The sequence below is a fragment of the Pelodiscus sinensis genome, chromosome 7 (assembly GCF_052426305.1).
Source record: "Pelodiscus sinensis isolate ZL-2025 chromosome 7, ASM5242630v1, whole genome shotgun sequence".
Classification (NCBI taxonomy): domain Eukaryota; kingdom Metazoa; phylum Chordata; order Testudines; family Trionychidae; genus Pelodiscus; species Pelodiscus sinensis.
The window spans coordinates 6,514,354-6,532,175 of NC_143058.1; the positions used below are offsets into that span (position 1 = coordinate 6,514,354).

The 17,822-nt window shown below is 43.9% G+C and overlaps 1 protein-coding gene across 1 annotated transcript in view; it reads right to left on the bottom strand.

Moving 5' to 3' along the window:
• Window positions 1-17,822, bottom strand: part of CNTNAP5 (contactin associated protein family member 5) — a 464,970-nt gene that overhangs the window by 184,581 nt on the left and 262,567 nt on the right. Inside the window, exon 11 of the mRNA XM_075933060.2 lies at window positions 2,904-3,010. Coding sequence (XP_075789175.2) covers window positions 2,904-3,010 — 107 coding nt within the window. The remainder of the gene's footprint in view (window positions 1-2,903; window positions 3,011-17,822) is intronic.

Genomic DNA, 17,822 nt, shown 5'->3' on the forward strand with positions numbered 1-17,822 from the left:
AGAGTTAAGACCATGCTGCCACCCTCCATGTTCCTGTCTCTTTATGAGAGGCAGCAGCACAGGTAGGCAGGCAGCAGGTCCTTGAGGGGAGCTGCTTTTTAAACAGGCTCCCCTGGCAGACCAGCTCCCACCTGGCACCCTGCACACAGTGGCAGGGGGCTTCTCGGGAGTGGGGCCAGAGAGCACTGGCTATAGAATAGTCGACTAACTGATAAGAATTCATGAGGTCACTCGACTATTCAATTAACCGATATTTACATAAAAACATAAGAACGGCCGTACTGGGTCAGACCAAAAGTCCATCTAGCCCAGTAGCCCGTCTGCCGACAGTGGCCAGCACCAGGTGCCCCAGAGAGGGTGGACCGAAAACAACGATCAAGTGATTTGTCTCCTGCCATCCCTCTCCAGCCTGACAAACAGAGGCCAGGGACACCATTTCTATCCCCTGCCTAGTAGCCTTTTATGGACCTAACCTCCATGAAATTATCTAGCTTCTCTTTAAACTCTGCTATAGTCCTAGCCTTCACAGCCTCCTCTGGCAAGGAGTTCCACAGGTTGACTACACGCTGTGTGAAGAAGAACTTTCTTTTATTAGTTTTAAACCTGCTACCCAGTAATTTCATTTGGTGTCCTCTAGTTCTTCTATTATGGGAACTAATAACTTTCTTTATCTGCCCTCTCCCCACCACTCATGATTTTATAAATCTCTATTATATCCCCCCTCAATCTCCTTTTTTCTAAACTGAAAAGTCCCAGTCGCTTTAACCTCTCTTCATATGGGACCCGTTCCAAACCCCTAATCATTTTAGTTGCCCTTTTCTGAACCCTTTCCAAGGCCACAATATTTTTTTTGAGGTGAGGAGACCACATCTGTACACAGTATTCAAGATGTGGGCGTACCATAGTTTTATACAGGGGCAGTAAGCTATTTTGGGTCTTATTTTCTAACCCTTTCTTAATAATTCCTAGCATCCTATTTGCCTTTTTGACCGCCACTGCACACTGTGTGGAAGTTTTTGGAGAACTGTCCATGATAATTCCGAGATCTCTTTCCTGATTTGTCATAGCCAAATTAGCCCCCATCAGACTGTACGTATAGTTGGGGTTATTTTTCCCGATGTGCATTACTTTACACTTATCCACATTAAATTTCATTTGCCATTTTGTTGCCCAGTCACTCAGTTTGGTGAGATCTTTTTGGAGTCCCTCACAGTCTGCTTCTGTCTTGACTATCCTAAACAGTTTGGTATCATCTGCAAACTTTATCACCTCACTGCTTACCCCTTTCTCCAGATCATTTATGAATAAGTTGAACAGGATTGGTGCCAGGACTGACCCTTGGGGGACACCACTAGTTACCCCTCTCCATTCTGAAAATTCTGATGTTTAACATCCCTATGTTGAAACCTGAAGCAGGGGAAGCAGCCGTGCAGTTAGCATGGGTTTATATAGGCAAAATGGGTGGGCCTGGACATAGTGGGATTTCCCAGCCACAGCTCAGATGAAACCGAGTCCATGACATGGTGGCTGACACTGTCTAGCATCCATTCTCATAAACCCCCCCAGAACCTCCTACTGCCGAGGCTTGCCTGGGGAGACTCAGAAATCCAGCTCAACACTGTATCACTTTTCTCAAGTTGTGAACCCTCTTTCTTGGGAACAAAGAGCAGTACAACAAGCCTCATTTGTCTTGGAATCAGACCTCTCCTCATACAGCAAGACGGGCTTTTACTCTACTCACATGCACTCCACCTCACCCCTGCACACCTGGTTAGGGTTACAGTGACACCTCACGCAGGGACTATTCCGTACAGCTCTTTTGCCCTCTCATTACACAAGAAGGTGAAGCACAATTAATTGCTCTAATACGCAACACTTAAATGAAAATGAGCCAAAACAATTGACTTTTTCAAGGCTAAATGATGGGTAATAAAATGCAAATGAAGCATGTCCCAGTTTGTCTTCTGCCCTCACACCAACAGGAGGAAGATAAAAAGATTTATCTCATGAAGTCTAAGCACCTTGGTGGACATACACAGCAATGGACATATGCCCACATGCCTATGTGCACACTTATTGATGAATGGACCTCGACATGCATAAAAAAGAAAGCAAGAAACAAATTACAAATATTTTCTCAAAGAATTCCCTTTCCCCCCCAAAAAATTTGAAATGGAATAGAGTACCAAGATAACTGACCAGCATTAAAGCTATATTGCTATTTTAAATTCTGAAATGTCATCAAAACATTGTACCACATACATTTTGACCAGATAGAATTCATATATTTTTATATTAATATGCAAAAAATGTTGCGGAAAAGAGTTAACGCTGCCTTGCCACATGTATGAAGTTACAAAACCATGTAAAATCAAGAAATTGTTTAACAGAATATATCCTCTACACCTCACAGACATGTTAGCAAAGTACCGAACATCTCATGTCATACTTCCAACCCTCTCTTCACCCCTCTACATGTTCCCATTGTTATTATGGACATCCCCCAAACACACATACACACTTTCTAAAGCAAGGGATCTTGATGAACCCGTAAAATGTGAAAAGTACTGAAACAGCAAGTTAGAAAAAAGAAATCCAATTCTTTGGTGACTGCTGAAAAGAAGGAGATGAGGGGATATGATAAAGGAGAGCAAAAGAGAGTCCTTTGACTTTTGATTTATCTCCAGAAATTGTTCTTTAAGTGTGTCAAGAGACTTGTGTGTTTGTGTAATGGATTCCTCTCCTGTTTCTAGGCTAGCTGCTGACCCTTTGCAATCCTGTCAGAGCACAGTCTATTGCTTCCTGTAATAACAGATGGCTTCTCCAAGCATTCCCTCTGTGCTTTAGCGGCACAATCTCCATCAGGCCAACTTTATCCGAGCATGCTTAACTGGTTTACTTACAATTATGGCAGGTTGCTCCCATGTAACCCACTTCGCTACAATCACAGAAAAAGGTAGTCCAGGACTGAGAGCATTTTCCTCCATGTTCACAGTAGTTGGGCAAGCATCTAATTGGAGAGGTTAAAAAAAAATTAATTCAATGCATTTCAGCAGAGATAGTACAGGCACGGATTGTTTTCCCCCACTTCCCAACCTTCTGGGGTCTGCGTCTCTTCACACAATGGCTGAAAGAAAATATTCTTCCTCTGCTCTGTGATTCGCTTGAAACAACAACATTCTGAACAAATACCTTATACCATACAGAATACATTCAAAGGGAAGTGCTTACTGATAACAACAAACCCAGCTTGTTTTCTGTCCCTAAGGAACCAAAATGCCACTTTCATTCTGATCTCAGATAAGAGGAACAAATACCAGGTGAAAAAGCTATAGAAGAGCTTGTTTCAAAAGAAAAGCTTTTCTTTTTCTCATTCCCCACCCCACCCCCCTTTCCTTCTATGGGCTAATGTAGCTTCCAGCTATAAAAATTAAGCTGCACTTCAGCAGCGGAAGCACAAACAATACATATGCCTCAAAGTAAAAGGGAATATGGGTTTATGAATTGTATGTTCTCTGCTCATCTCTTCATTTCAGTTGGGGATCCTCCGAAGCATTATTGCCAAGCAATTATTAAATGAAGAAAGAGGTATAAGAGTACCCAGCAAGGGAATTGAACAGAAGCCAAAGCTGTAGGAGGCAAATGCAATTTGAAACACGGGAAGGTAAATTCTGATCTCCGTTACACCAACGTACATCCAGAGTCACTCCGTTGTCTCCGACGGGGTTACACCATCATCGCTCAAAGCGGAGTGTGCCCCAGTGTGTATCTTTCCTGCTGTATATTGGATAATCTCCTTCATGTTGTATGTTTGGTTTCTGAGTCAGTCACCTATTTATACACAGTGAATCACTTAGAAGAGGCTGGGAAGGAAAAACAATCGGGCCACTCCACACACACGACAACAGCATGATTTGTTCCCCTGGTTGTAACTGCTCAGCCTGTGCATCTTTCCCTGGGCCATATCCAGAGCAGGTATCAATCAGCAATGAAGTCAATGGAGCGACACTGTTTTACACTAGCCATCGCTCTGAGCAGGAGGGCACGTTCAGCTCCTCTGTGAGGACGACAGATGCATGCACCAAAAATACACCAGTGTTTTCCTGTGGCTGGTGGCATCATTTATTACATATCCCACCATGTTATTTAACTGAGGACTACAACTTCAAGATCTTTTCACAGATTGCTTCCTCTAGGGCTCTGGCAAACAAGCCACTGTTTATATTCAAATCCAGACAGGGGTATCATTAAGCATAAGAGTACCAGATGCAAATAATATGCATGCAGCAGTTAGAGCTCGACTTCCGATTTTTCATCAGCCCTACATGAGTACAAGGCATATCTAGCCCCTGAATTGCATGCTGATCCAAACACTGAGGGCCTGAAAAGCATCTTATAGGGAACAGGGGGGAAAACTGCATCCCAGCTCCCATACAAGGTTTCTGCAAAACCACCACCTGGTTGCAGGGCTGGCCCACAACATTTTGGCACGAGAGGCGGGGAGCTCAAATGACGCCCCCATGCTCGGGCCAAAACTTTGAAAGGTCTCAATTCTGCCTTCTTCCTGTTCTACTCTTCTCTTGGTGCTGCTCTGCTACCTACATATGCAACAGCAGCAGACACAATTTTCAACACTCTGGGTCCTAGTGGCGCCTCTGTAGAGTCTGGCACCTGAGGCGGCCGCCTCAATTCGCCCTATGGTAAGGCCAGCCCTGCCTGGTTGGAGCACCCGAGTGTCCCGTTAATGAAGAAGGAAATGCTCTACTAGAGTGACACATGAAACAGAAGAATGAACAGGCAAGACTTTTTGCAGAGGGACCGAAAGCCTCACTGGGTCCCGGGGCAAGGCTGGGGGGAGCCAACTCTGTGTTCCTGGAAGGGGCAGTGCCTCGTGCAGAGGAGGCGGGGCCACAGCAGCCAGCCCTCAGCCTTCCCACGCAACCCTCACAACCACCCAGAGTGCAGCGCTCCAGCCGCAATTAAAAGTGTCCAGGCTTGGGCCACTGCTGTGGCTGAGGAAGTGACAGTAGTGATGGGCGGGAGCCCCTGGCTCTTTTGAATTTCTGGGCCGTGGGGCAACTCCCCTTTTTACTCCCCTTCCCCGCTAATGGTCCTGACTTTTGGTCTTCACAACATCCCTGGCCACAAGTTCGACAGGTTGGCTGTGCAGAGGGCAAAGACATAGAATCATAGAATCGTAGAATAATAGGACTGGGAGGGACCTCAAGAGGTCATCGAGTCCAGCCCCCCGCCCTCAAGGCAGGACCAAGCTCCATCTACACCATCCCTGACAGATGTCTATCTAACCTGTTCTTAAATATCTCCAGAGAGGGAGATTCCACCACCTCCCTTGGCAATTTATTCCAATATTTGACCACCCTGACAGTTAGGAATTTTTTCCTAATGTCCAATCTAAACCTCCCCTGCTGCACTTTAAGCCCATTACTCCTTGTCCTGTCCTCAGAAACCAAGAGGAACAAATTTTCTCCTTCCTCCTTGTGACACCCTTTTAGATATTTGAAAACCGCTATCATGTCCCCCCTTAATCTTCTTTTTTCCAAACTAAACAAGCCCAGTTCATGAAGCCTGGCTTCATAGGTCATGTTCTCTAAACCTTTAATCATTCTTGTCGCTCTTCTCTGTACCCTTTCCAATTTCTCCACATCTTTCTTGAAATGTGGCGCCCAGAACTGGACACAGTACTCCAGCTGAGGCCTAACTAGTGCAGAGTAGAGCGGCAGAATGACTTCACGAGTTTTGCTTACAACACACCTGTTGATACAACCTAGAATCATATTTGCTTTTTTTGCAACAGCATCACACTGTTGACTCATACTCAACTTGTGGTCCACTATGACCCCTAGATCCCTTTCTGCCATGCTCCTTCCTAGACAGTCACTTCCCATCTTGTATGTATGGAACTGATTGTTCCTTCCTAAGTGGAGCACTTTGCATTTCTCTTTATTAAACCTCATCCTGTTTACCTCTGACCATTTCTCTAACTTGCTAAGGTCATTTTGAATTATGTCCCTATCCTCCAAAGAAGTTGCAACCCCACCCAGTTTGGTATCATCTGCAAACTTAATAAGCGTACTCTCTATCCCAATATCTACATCATTGATGAAGATATTGAACAGTACGGGTCCCAAAACAGACCCTTGAGGAACTCCACTTGTTATCCTTTTCCAGCAGGATTTAGAACCGTTAACAACAACTCTCTGACTACGGTTATCCAGCCAATTATGCACCCACCTTATCGTGGCCCTATCTAAGTTATATTTGCCTAGTTTATCAATAAGAATATCATGTGAGACCGTATCAAATGCCTTACTAAAGTCTAGGTATATGACATCCACCGCTTCTCCCTTATCCACAAGGCTCGTTATCTTATCAAAGAAAGCTATCAGATTAGTTTGGCATGACTTGTTCTGCACAAACCCACATGTTTCCTTCTGCTGCCTATTAATTCCATCAGTGACTTCAGCATCTTGCGGAATATAAAAGGGGGTAAATAACACTTCTTTATTCATGTTCTCCACACCATTCACAATTTTAGAGGCTTCTCTTGTAGAGCCTGCCCCTCCCCCTTCCCCGCGGTCACTTCTTTTCCAAGCTGAAAAGTCCCAGTCTTCTTAATCTCTCTTTATACGAGCAACATTCATTTAGCTGCCCCTCTCTGTCAGTGAAAATGCCCCACTCCTGAGGGCATATTCCAGGGTAGCCATTAGTGTTGGTTGATAGCGTGGTTCCTGCAGGAGTTGGCCTGCCAGCAGGCTAGAGGGGGAAATGGAGAACTAGGAAGAGGCACAAGCTCTCTGGCTCGGTGGCCATGAATCTCAACAGATCCCCAGAGATCTAATCTCAAGGCTCCACTGGCTTGAGCGGCCAGACTCCGGCCTCTCATGGGAGAAAGGAACCCTAGATGTCCCAAAAGAAGAATAAAGGGAAAGAGTAAAATTGTGAAAAGCATCTACGTTAAGTCTCCTTGACGTTCTCTGTTGACTCAGGTGCTGTTGAAAATTGTACCCAAGGGTGTGTCTAAACTACACCCCTCTGCCGACAGAGGGATGTAGATTAGGCACATCACTATTGAAAATGAAGCGGAGATTTAAATATCCCACGCTTCATTTGAATAAAAATGGCCGCCACTTTTTGCCGACGCGGCACTTTGCCGGCCAAAAGTGGCAGTCTAGACGGGGATCGGTTGACAAGGAAAGCCTTTTCTGACCGATCCTGGAAACCTCATTGCACGAGGCATAAAGGATCGGTCGGAAAAGGCTTTTCTTGTCAACTGATCCCCATCCAGACTGCCACTTATTGCCAGCAAAGTGCCACAGTGGCAAAAAGCGGCAGCCATTTCTATTCAAATGAAACATGGGATATTTAAATCCCGCTTCATTTGCAATAGCGATGTGCCTAATCTACATCCCTCTGTCGGCAGAGGGGTGTAGTTCAGACACATCCCAAATGTCATAAATCCAGCCTCTTGATGTCCTGTCCCCTTCATAGATGTACCCTGGTAAAGGCCAGACATGCTACTCTACATTCTATAGATCCATTTATCAGCAAGATCCCAGGGCACTGACCCAACATCATTTAACTCCCAGCACCTACATGAGGCAGGTGTTTCTATTGCTGTTCATAGACAGGCAAGCTGGGGCATGGAGAGAAAAAGTGACACTCTCGTAATCACGTCGAGTCACCAGGAATGGAACAAGATTCTCCAGCGTTTACTCCGCTTCTCGAACTATTGGAGTACACAGAATTTCTGCACACTCCTTATAGCAGCAAAGAGAAGGGTGATGTAATGTATGGGACACTTCAAAACCCAGGGCCAAATACATGTGCTGATACAGGGATAGAATTTTCTCTGCTCTTTTCATATCCTGTAGAGGGAAAGGACAGCCCATCCTGCAAGCTAGAGCAGCCATTCGGCTACCTTAAGTTTCACTCCCACTTCAGAGGCTCACATTGGGCTTACAAGAATGCTGATTTTCTGGGGCTCATGGCCACCTTAGACATTCTTCCCCCTCCATTGATAAACACCTTTCCTCCTGAGCCCGTGAACCAGAATGCCGGTAAAAGGCCGGTATGTCTCAGCTATGCCACCTGTAAGACAGGGATAGTAATTCCTACCTCACAGGAACATTAGAAAGAATAAACACTGACTGCTTGTTCAGCACTTAAAAGATGTGAAGTGCTAAGCACAATACTGTGTTATCATCACTTTCAGAATATATCATTAACTGATTAACGTGGTTTCTGCCTATTTCAGTTACCTCTTATTAATTAACCCCATGCAATAAAGTTAATTACTAGTAATTTGAGGTTTCCCCAAGGTCCATGACTGATGCTTAGCCATATACATTCTAGCAGAACAGCTTCCCTTTAAATGCTTTAGAAGACAAATGGAAATGAAAACTGACCTTCAACTTTCTAAACACACAGTTTTGCTTCCCCCAATAATGCTCAAAATGCAAGTCTAATTGTCTGCACAGGCTTTAATGCTGTTAATAAATTCAAAATTAGACTGTTTGCATTCTCTAGTCTATTTGCTTTCATTAGTGCCAACTGCATCAATCTTGTTTTGGGTCGGATAACTAACTCTTCTAAAAGCTTCTGAAACCAATTTCTGTACAACTCCACTCTAACGATTACCATAACCCCATTCTAGTCCAGCAGTTGTACATTCATTACAAGTTTAATTTACCCTAATTGCCATCAAAGCCAACATTAGGAAATATCCATGATGAAAATTAATCAACGGATGGATACATTAACTGGATGTCTAATTCGCCAATTGTCTCAGATTCCTGGGTGCAATTACACAATCTTTTTGTATTACAAGAGCGCCTTTTTATCATTAATTGAATTGCAGCCGTGTCCAGAGATTCCAGCGAAGATCACAACCCCATTATGCTGGACATTGTACATAAGAAGCCTCCGGCGGCAGCCGAGTTAGTCTGTACAGGATAAACTTGAGCAACAACAAAAGGTGTGGTAGCACTTTATTGACTAACAAAACATGTAGATGGTATCATGAGCTTTTGTGGGCACAGCTTATTTCACCTTCCTTCCCTGAAAGAGTTGGAAAATCAAACACAAATTATCCCATTTTATGGATGACAAGTTGAGGGACAAGGAAACTAACTTTCTCCAAGATTTCTCAGGGAGTCTGTGGCGAAGACAAGACTCCGAATCTGATCTCCCAGTTCCCAAACTGCACCATAACAACAGGACCATGGGGTCACATGGCAATTGATTTTAACAATTATGTGCCAATCAGGCACAATTTCCTGCTTTGGCAGAAGCCTCTGAATGTAAAAACAAACTGGAATGTACAGTCATCTGAGGCATAGCCTAACCAAGAGCAACAGCAATCACTGGACAAAACAGCCTGCTCTAAAATACATGCGTGGGGCTCCGTCTGACTTCAAAGGGAGACCTTCACACACATGGAAGGGCAGAATTTTGGTCCCTTTGATAGGAATGATCAAATAGTAATGAAGATAATGTGACTGAATGGAAAGACTGAAGAAGAGCCATGCATTTGATGTTGTGTGTGGCAGGAAATGCATCTGGTCTTTTCCCTGCGCTTTTCCTGGGCTCTGGGTGATTATCCCAGCAGCATGAGGCATATCACATGCACCAGTCACTGGTTTTTGCCCCAATTGTTTGGGAAATAGAGATTAAAGAGCAGTCCAGTACTAAGGTTCCACAGATTCTCTTTACTTTGGGGCCCTTAAGTAAGTGCAGAAATTCGTCCCAGAATTGCAATAAACCATCCTTTAAAAAAATCATGTTGAGAGGAATATGAATCAATGTATTTTTAAAATTACATCTATGCTCGTGTTCTCTCTGTACATATAAGCTCATAGAAATGTAGTGCTACAAGGGACCTCAAGAAGTCATCAGCTCCATCTCCCTACACTAATGGAATGTCAAGACTGCATCCCTATGTCGGCAGAGGGATGCAGATTAGGCAGGTCGACATTGCAAATGAGGCAGGGATTTAAATATCCTGCACCTAATTTGCATAAAAATGACCGCAGCATTTTGCCGACTCAGCACTTTAGACTGCTGATTTTTGCCAACAGAGGGGGATCTGTCAAGAAAGAAAGCCTTTTTCCGACAGATCCCTTATGCCTCTTGCAGGGAGGTTTACAGGATCTGTCGAAAAAGGCTTTCTTTCTCGACAGATCCCCCTCTAGACTGCCGCTTTTTGCAGACAAACTGTTGAGTTGGCAAAAGGCGGTGGCCATTTTATGCAAATTAGGCACGGGATATTTAAATCCCAGCCTCACTTGCAATGTCAAACTGCCTAATCTGCATCCCTCTGTTCACAGAGGGATGCAGTCTAGACATACCCTTAGGCAACGTACATAGAATCATAGAATATTAGAACTGGGAGGGACCTTGAGAGGTCATCAAGTCCAATCCCCTGCCCTCATGACAGGACCAAGCACTGTCTAGATTATCTCTGACAGATGCCTGTCCAACCTGCTCTTAAATATCTCCAGTGATGGAGATTCCACAACTTTCCTAGGCAATTTATTACAGTGTTTACCCACCCTGATAGTTAAGAAGTTTTTCTTAATGTCCAACCTAAACCTCCCTTGCTGCAATTTAAACCCATTTCTTCTTGTCCTATCAGCATGTGTTGGTCTAATCTCTTCTTAGAGCTTCCAGCGATGGGAATATTCCTCAACCTTCCCAGATACATTATGCCTATGCTCGCTCATGTTAAAAATACAGTGTTCTGTGTGTGTACACGCATGTGCCTATACAGAACAATTTGTTGTTAAATTATTATATATTCTGGGTCACAAGCCAAGCCGAGCCAATGGATATAAAGTGAGAATCATTCTATTAGCTCTTTCCATCCAATGATCTTAGACTACTTTCTAAACATTCGTGACTCAAACACCCTGTAGACGTAAGTCAGTGAGACAATTCAATCGAAGGGAAGAAAGGCACTGGCTCAAGGCCCAAGAAAGTTACGTAAGTCATACACTTCAGAACAATCAAGGACTTGTAAAATACTGTGTCAAGTGTATTGAATTTTTGGTTTTTTTCCTTGAAAAATATTTTTTTTCAAACACTAACGTTTTGAATGTTCAGATTTGTTGTTTCTCCTCTTTTCCCTTTTTCTGGTGAACCGGGGCGCACACCAAAAGATTCATATGGTTTCTCAGGTCTTTTCATGGTAGCTGAGGCAGGAGGGTGGAATTTTTGTGGGGGAAGGAACAGATCCCATTTTCTAGGAGGCATGTTTGGTTTTTGTTTTGTTAAAATTTACATTGTTAATAATGCTAAATGCTCCAAGAGTTTAGGAATGAAATATATATAAATATATAAAAGAGAGATATAATGATTGCCTTGTTAGAATTCATCATTTCACAAGGCAAACTCAGGGAATCCATCTGCCAGAACTTAGGATATAAACAGAAAGAACAGGGCATTACAACTACATCTCTATAGGGCCAATGGATGCACCATGAATGTGCTTGTTATGTGAATGTTAGATGTCCAAGGAATTCCAGTAAAGGGAACACCACTCTGCACCTTTATGTATTCATGATAGAGGTCTATAAAATTATGAATGGTGTAAAAAAAGTGAAGAGAGACATGTTACTTACATAGAACAAGAACTAGGGATCACCTGAGGGAATTAAGTAGCAGAAGGTTTACAACAAACATAAGGAAGTACTTCTTCACATAATGCAGAGTTAATCTGTGGAACTCCTTGCCAGGGAATGTTGTGAAGAGCAAAACTGAAACTAGGTCCAAAAATGAATGAGATAAGTCCCTTGAGGATAGAGGTCCATCAATGGCTATTAGCCAAGGTGGTCAGGGATTCTGTCCCATACTGTGTGTGGTCCCTAAGCAGCCAACTACCGGAAGCTGAGGTTGGCCAATAGGAGATGGATCACTAACTCTCCTGTTCTGTTCATTCCTTCTGAAGCACCTGGCCTTGGCCACAGTCAGAAGACAGGATATTAGGCTAGATGGACCTTTGATTTATACTCTTAAAACATTCATTTTTAGACTAAAAAAATCTCATTGCCAGTTTTTTTTCTGATAAATTAAAAAACCAAAATGGAGTTCAAATGCCACAGTGTTGAATGTGGTATAAAAGCCCGAACAAAACTGTCCTGCAACCTGACTTCCATCTGCTGTGAGAAACAGGCTATTTCTATTGGGCAGTGAACTATACATTGACTTTATTCATTGTTCTCCCAGTCTGTGAAGCCTGCATGAAGTAAAGATGGGCAAAATATTTATCATGTGTTCCTTCCCGTTCCAGGTATCCGCACTAGACAGCAGGACAAATTGATTTTAATCAAAGAAATTTTAATCAGCAAGCAGGAAATCGTGATTTAAATAATTGATTTTAATCTTGTTTGGCACCTGTACTTTTTTAGTTATTTTCCTTCAGAAAGATTGATTCTCATTGGTTGATATAATTTGATATTTCTTTTTGCTAATCAGGAGGATAAACTATATTTATAGACCTTTATTTAAGCAATTATATAGCTTAACATAAATGTATTCAGATTCTATTTACTTTTTAAAGTTAGGGAATGATGAATGATGCATTTCTAATTTAGTAGTTGGTGATTTACTTTTTACTTGAGATTTATGTTAACGGATGGATGGAAATTGAAGTTCAATTAAAAAGGCACAAAAGCAGCATTTTAAAATTCTGTCTGTCTGTTAAATTAGATTTTAACAAACTACCTAAAGTGTGCTGGATTAAAAAAAAAGTAAGTTTATTGAAAGATGTCTTGCAATCAAAATTATCTGCTTAATTAAATAAATGAAGTATTATATTAGTTGAACTGAACAGATTGTTTCTGGTCCCCATGTCCTTCAGGTTTCTAGAACTAGTTGATTTCATCCTGCCATTCCCTGCTTTTAGGCATTGCTTGGAATAAGGAAAAATAAGCTTTCCTGCTTTTTCAACTCCCAATTGATTTCTTCACTTTGACTGGCTCTGTCATTGAACTGAGCCAGCTGAAAAGGCTACAATAAAGCAACTGCTCTCTCTGGGTACGTCTAGACTACCGGGTTTTGTCGACAGAAGTTTTGTCGACAGTATCTGTCGACAAAACTTCTGTCGACAAAGAGTGTCCAGACACATTGAGTTCTGTCAACAAAGCAAGCTGCTTTGTCGACAGAACCCTGTAGTCTAGACGCAACCCTACAGGCAATAACACCTTCTGTCGACAGAACTCTGTCGACAGAAGGTGTTATGCCTTGTAAAATGAGGTATACCAGCGTCGACAAAAGTGCTGAGTTCTGTCCACGTTATGTCGACAGAACTCAGCGGTAGTGTAGACGCTGGTATAGTTTTGTCGACAAAAGTCCACTTTTGTCGACAAAACTCAGTAGTCTAGACATACCCTTAGTACCTGCAGAAGAGGCTACTGTTGTCAAAAATTAGTTCACAGGTTCTCAGGCAGTGAATTCCATTGGTTCAGTGACTTGACTTCCTTTAAAATGTTGGCAGAAAACATGCAGTACTGTTTGAATATATTTTTAATTCGTCTCAATCAATGATAGGAAGGTTAGGCTGGAACATAGGTTGGCATTATTTAAAATAGATTTTTGAAAGTGTATTTTTATCTCCTCTTCTAGACTCTGTCCTAGGGGCACGTACAGGACAGTGGAAAAAGCCATAAGAAATCAAAATAATGCCTTTCCTCTGCCAGCTCCCAGTGAGCAGTGCAGCGGGGGCGCTAAGGCCGGTTTCCTACCGTTTCTAACACTGCTCACCACACTGTACTGCAGTAGTGGCCAGCAGCCTGTCCGGGTCATAGGCCCAGGTGCACAAGTAGCTCTACATGCTGCTTTCCCCCACAGGCACAGGTCCCTAGAGCCACACCCAGGGTGGAGGCAGTCCAGAGAGCCCCATCCAGCCCTGCCTGGGAGCTGGACCAGCTGCCAGCCACTTCTGGAGCATAGCAGGGTCTGCAATGCCAGGACAGGAGGAAGCCTGCAATAGCCTCCTGCTGATCACCCCACAGTAAGGGCATTAGAATCATAGAACTGGAAGAGACCTCAGGAGGTCATCGAGTCCAGCCCCCAGCTCAAAGCAGGACCAATCCCAATTCAATCATCCCAGCCAGGGCTTTGTCAAGCTGGGACTTAAAAACCTCTAGGGATGGAGATTCCACCCCCTCCCTAGAGAACCCATCCCAGTGCTTCACCCCCTTCCTACAAAAATAGTTTTTCCTAATATCCAACCTAGACCTCCCCCACTGTAACTTGAGACCATTGCTCCTCATTCTGCCATCCATCACTACTTGTGAACAGCCTCTCTCCATCCTCTTTGGAACCTCCCTTCAGGTAGTTGAAGGCTGCTCTCAAATCCCCCCTCCCTCTTCTCTTCTGCAGACCTAACAAACCAAATCCCTCAGTCTCTCCTCACAGGTCATGCGCTCCAGCCCCCTAATCATTTTGGTCATCCTCCCCTAGACCCTCTCCAACGCGTTCACATCCTTTCTATAGTGGGGAGCCCCAAACTGGACAATACTCCAGGTGTGGCCTCACCAGAGCCAAATAAAGGAGAATAATCACTTCTGTAGATCTGCTGGCCATGCTCCTCTTTATGCAACCTAATATGCCATTTGCCTTCTTGGCTACAAGGGCACACTGTTGACTCATCTCCAGCTTCTCATCCACTGTAATCCCCAGGTCCTTTTCCACAGAACTGCTACTTAGCCAGTCGGTCCCCAGCCTGTAACAATGCTTGGGATTCTTCTGTGTCAAGTGCAGGACTCCACACTTGTCCTTGTTGAACCTCATCAGATTCCTTTTGGCCCAATCCTCTAATCCATCTAGGTCACTCTGGACCCTATCCCTGCCCTCCAGTGCATCTGTCTCTCCCCCTAACTTAGTGTCATCTGCAAACTTCCTGAGGGTGCAATCCGTCCCCTAATCCAGTACTGGGGCATGTCTCTGTTTGAAAATCACTGATCTAGACTATACAACCTAATCACAGAGCAGCTTCTAGGGGCAGATGGAGACCCGCTGATCCTTGAGGGCGTTCAGTTCCACGGTTCTCGTTCAACTCATCATAGCGATAAGGTGGGCGACAATGATCATGTGCAGTTTTTGTACTGATGAGAAGTATGTGGGAGGTGGGATAAATGTTCCTGGCCATGCCTTCTGGCTGGCCTGGAGTGCACCCAACTGTAGAAGAGTATGTCTAATGAAAGCCCAATTAATTGCCAAACAAGCAGAGAAAAATAAGAAAAACATAAAGGCTTTTTTTTTTCCCCAAAAAAGAAATTACCCAGTGCATGAAATGGAAGTTAGCAATTGAGGCCTCCGGGGAAAAGATATTAAACATTGAGAATGGGAACACCATCAAGAATTAGAATAGATGTGAAATAGGATTCCTTCTCAGATACCATCCACAACACACTGCAGGTTATTTATTTGGGGGCAAATGCAATATCAAATATTTGCTTCTTCACTGCCAGCCAGGAATTTTAATTCAGTATAAAAGCAAATAAAGCTGAAACACATTGAGCCTAATTAGCTAAAATATTCTCTTGTTTTTGTGGCCAGCTTAAAAGAATAAATCATATGACGTTTGGAATTTGCTGCAGGCCATAAATTAAATTTTCAAGAAAAGAGCTGGCAAGCACATGGATGGGGCTGTGTTTTCGGTGGATTTATTCCACCCCTTTTACCTGTAATAGCATCTAATTTCCCCGAGGTCCTATTTCCACAGTTTGAAACATGCAAGCAATACATGTTCAATACCATAAGGTAGGGGGAGGAAAGGGGAAGAGTCGACAGAAACGGTTTTCTTTTAAAGACAGCAAAATGCGGTTAGCCAACGTAGGGAAAAAATGATGAGAAAAAAGTTGAATTTGAAAGGTCAGCGCCATTCAGCAAGAAAAATATCACATTAAAGCAGACTCTGTTAGAACATGCTTTAGAGGCTTTTCATAGAGAGGGAGAATAAACACCATGTGAAAGGAGTAGGGAACATAAGTACACAATTTATTTGCACTTATTAATACTGCATAACTTCTGAGTAGCAGAGGAAAGCAGACCCATGAATCAGCTCTATACAGTCATCTCTAATGAGTTAAGATGTTAACTCCAGTCCCTTCATGCTGAGTGCTATTTATGCCACCCATCCTTCTCCTCTCTCCGTGTTTATTAGGAGACACAGATTATGCAGCTGACTCTTGAGTGAATGACAATGTTTAGTGTGAGCCTCCGTCTGACTGCCAGACGGGGTAGGATGCTGAAGCACTAATACAACACTGATGGGCTTGTCGGGAATGCCAGGATCAACCGAGCAGATACCAGAGCGAGCAGAACTGAACGTGCTTTCCTGTTCACAAGGCTAAAGGGAATGGATCTCCTGGGATGTCCTGCAAGAAGCTCCATCAAGCAGTGTCCGAGAGCACAGAACATCAGCAAGAGCAGAGATCAGATTAAAACGGTCTAGGAACTGTGGCTGAAGGAAAAGGATGCGTAATCCAATCATTCATTTCAGTGTCAGTCGAAACAAAACCCCAACCCAGTAAGCCCTTAATGTACATTTAGAAACCCAAGAGCATCAGAGTTATGAAACACAAGAATGGCCGCACTGGATCAGACCAAAGGCTCGGAGTCCTGTCCTCCAACAGTGGCAACATCAGGTGCTCCAGAGGGAATGAACAGAACAGGCAATCATCAAGTGACCCCACCCATCACCCATTCCCAGCTTCTGAGAAACAAAGGCTAGGGACACCATTCCTATCCATCCTGGCAAATAGCCATTGATAGACCTGTCTTCCATGGATTTAGCCAGCTCTTTTTTTTAAACCCTACTAAAGTCCTGGCCTTCATGACCTCCTGTGCCAAGGAGTTCCACAGGTTGGCTCTGCATTGTGTGAAGAAATTTTTCCTTTGTTTGTTTTAAAGCTGCTACCTATCAATTTAATTCGGTAACCATTAGGTCGCAATCAGTCAAAAACAGCATTTCCCCTCCCCCTACTCCCACCCAGCCACATCTGACCTAATCACCAAAGAGAAGGGGTTACAAATCCCCATCCACTGTACCCCACCCACTTTACCAGCCCTAGTCCTCTGCTAATGCTTAGTACATAGACAGTCTCTGGAAAGTCCCAGCTGCAAGCTACTTCCCACCAGGACCATGGCAGGGAGGGAATGCTTCCCAAGGAGGGGCCCTGATGGTAGGGTTGCCAGATGGTTGAAACAAAAATACTGACACCCCCCCCAAGAAAAAAAAAAACTCGGAAAAAATTCTGTTGAAGGGGAGAGAAAAGGGGGGGGGGGAACCAAAGTTGTTGAGCAAAAAAAACCCAAAATATTCCAAGACTCCAAGGATTTATTAAGCCAAAAAAATTTAAAATAAAACAGCATGTCCCCTTTAAGAGTGAGTGCAGGGATAGGAACAGGAGAGAAGTTGAGCACTAAGACTTGCTTCCCCTAGGTCTTTTGGCTGGCAGACTTGGGGAACCAGGTAAGCATAGGGTCTGGGGTTGGGAGGCTAGGGATGCTGGGGGCCAGGGGAGGGCTTGTGGGGGGGAGGCCGGGTGTTGAGTGTTTGTAGGGTTGCCAGGTGCCCAGCGTTTTCACCTCTTGGCCGAGTGTCAGATTCATCGGAGCTACAGGCAGCCCTGCGGGGCTCATTTCTCTAGTCTGAGCATCCTGCCTGCTGCATGGAGGCTTCCCAAGACCAAAGGGAACATCTGTGCCATCTGGCGAGAGGCTGGAATCGGCAGCATTTCCAGACCAGTTCCCACCAGCCAAGATTGGTGGATTTTATAGCACAGTTCTCAAGCCTG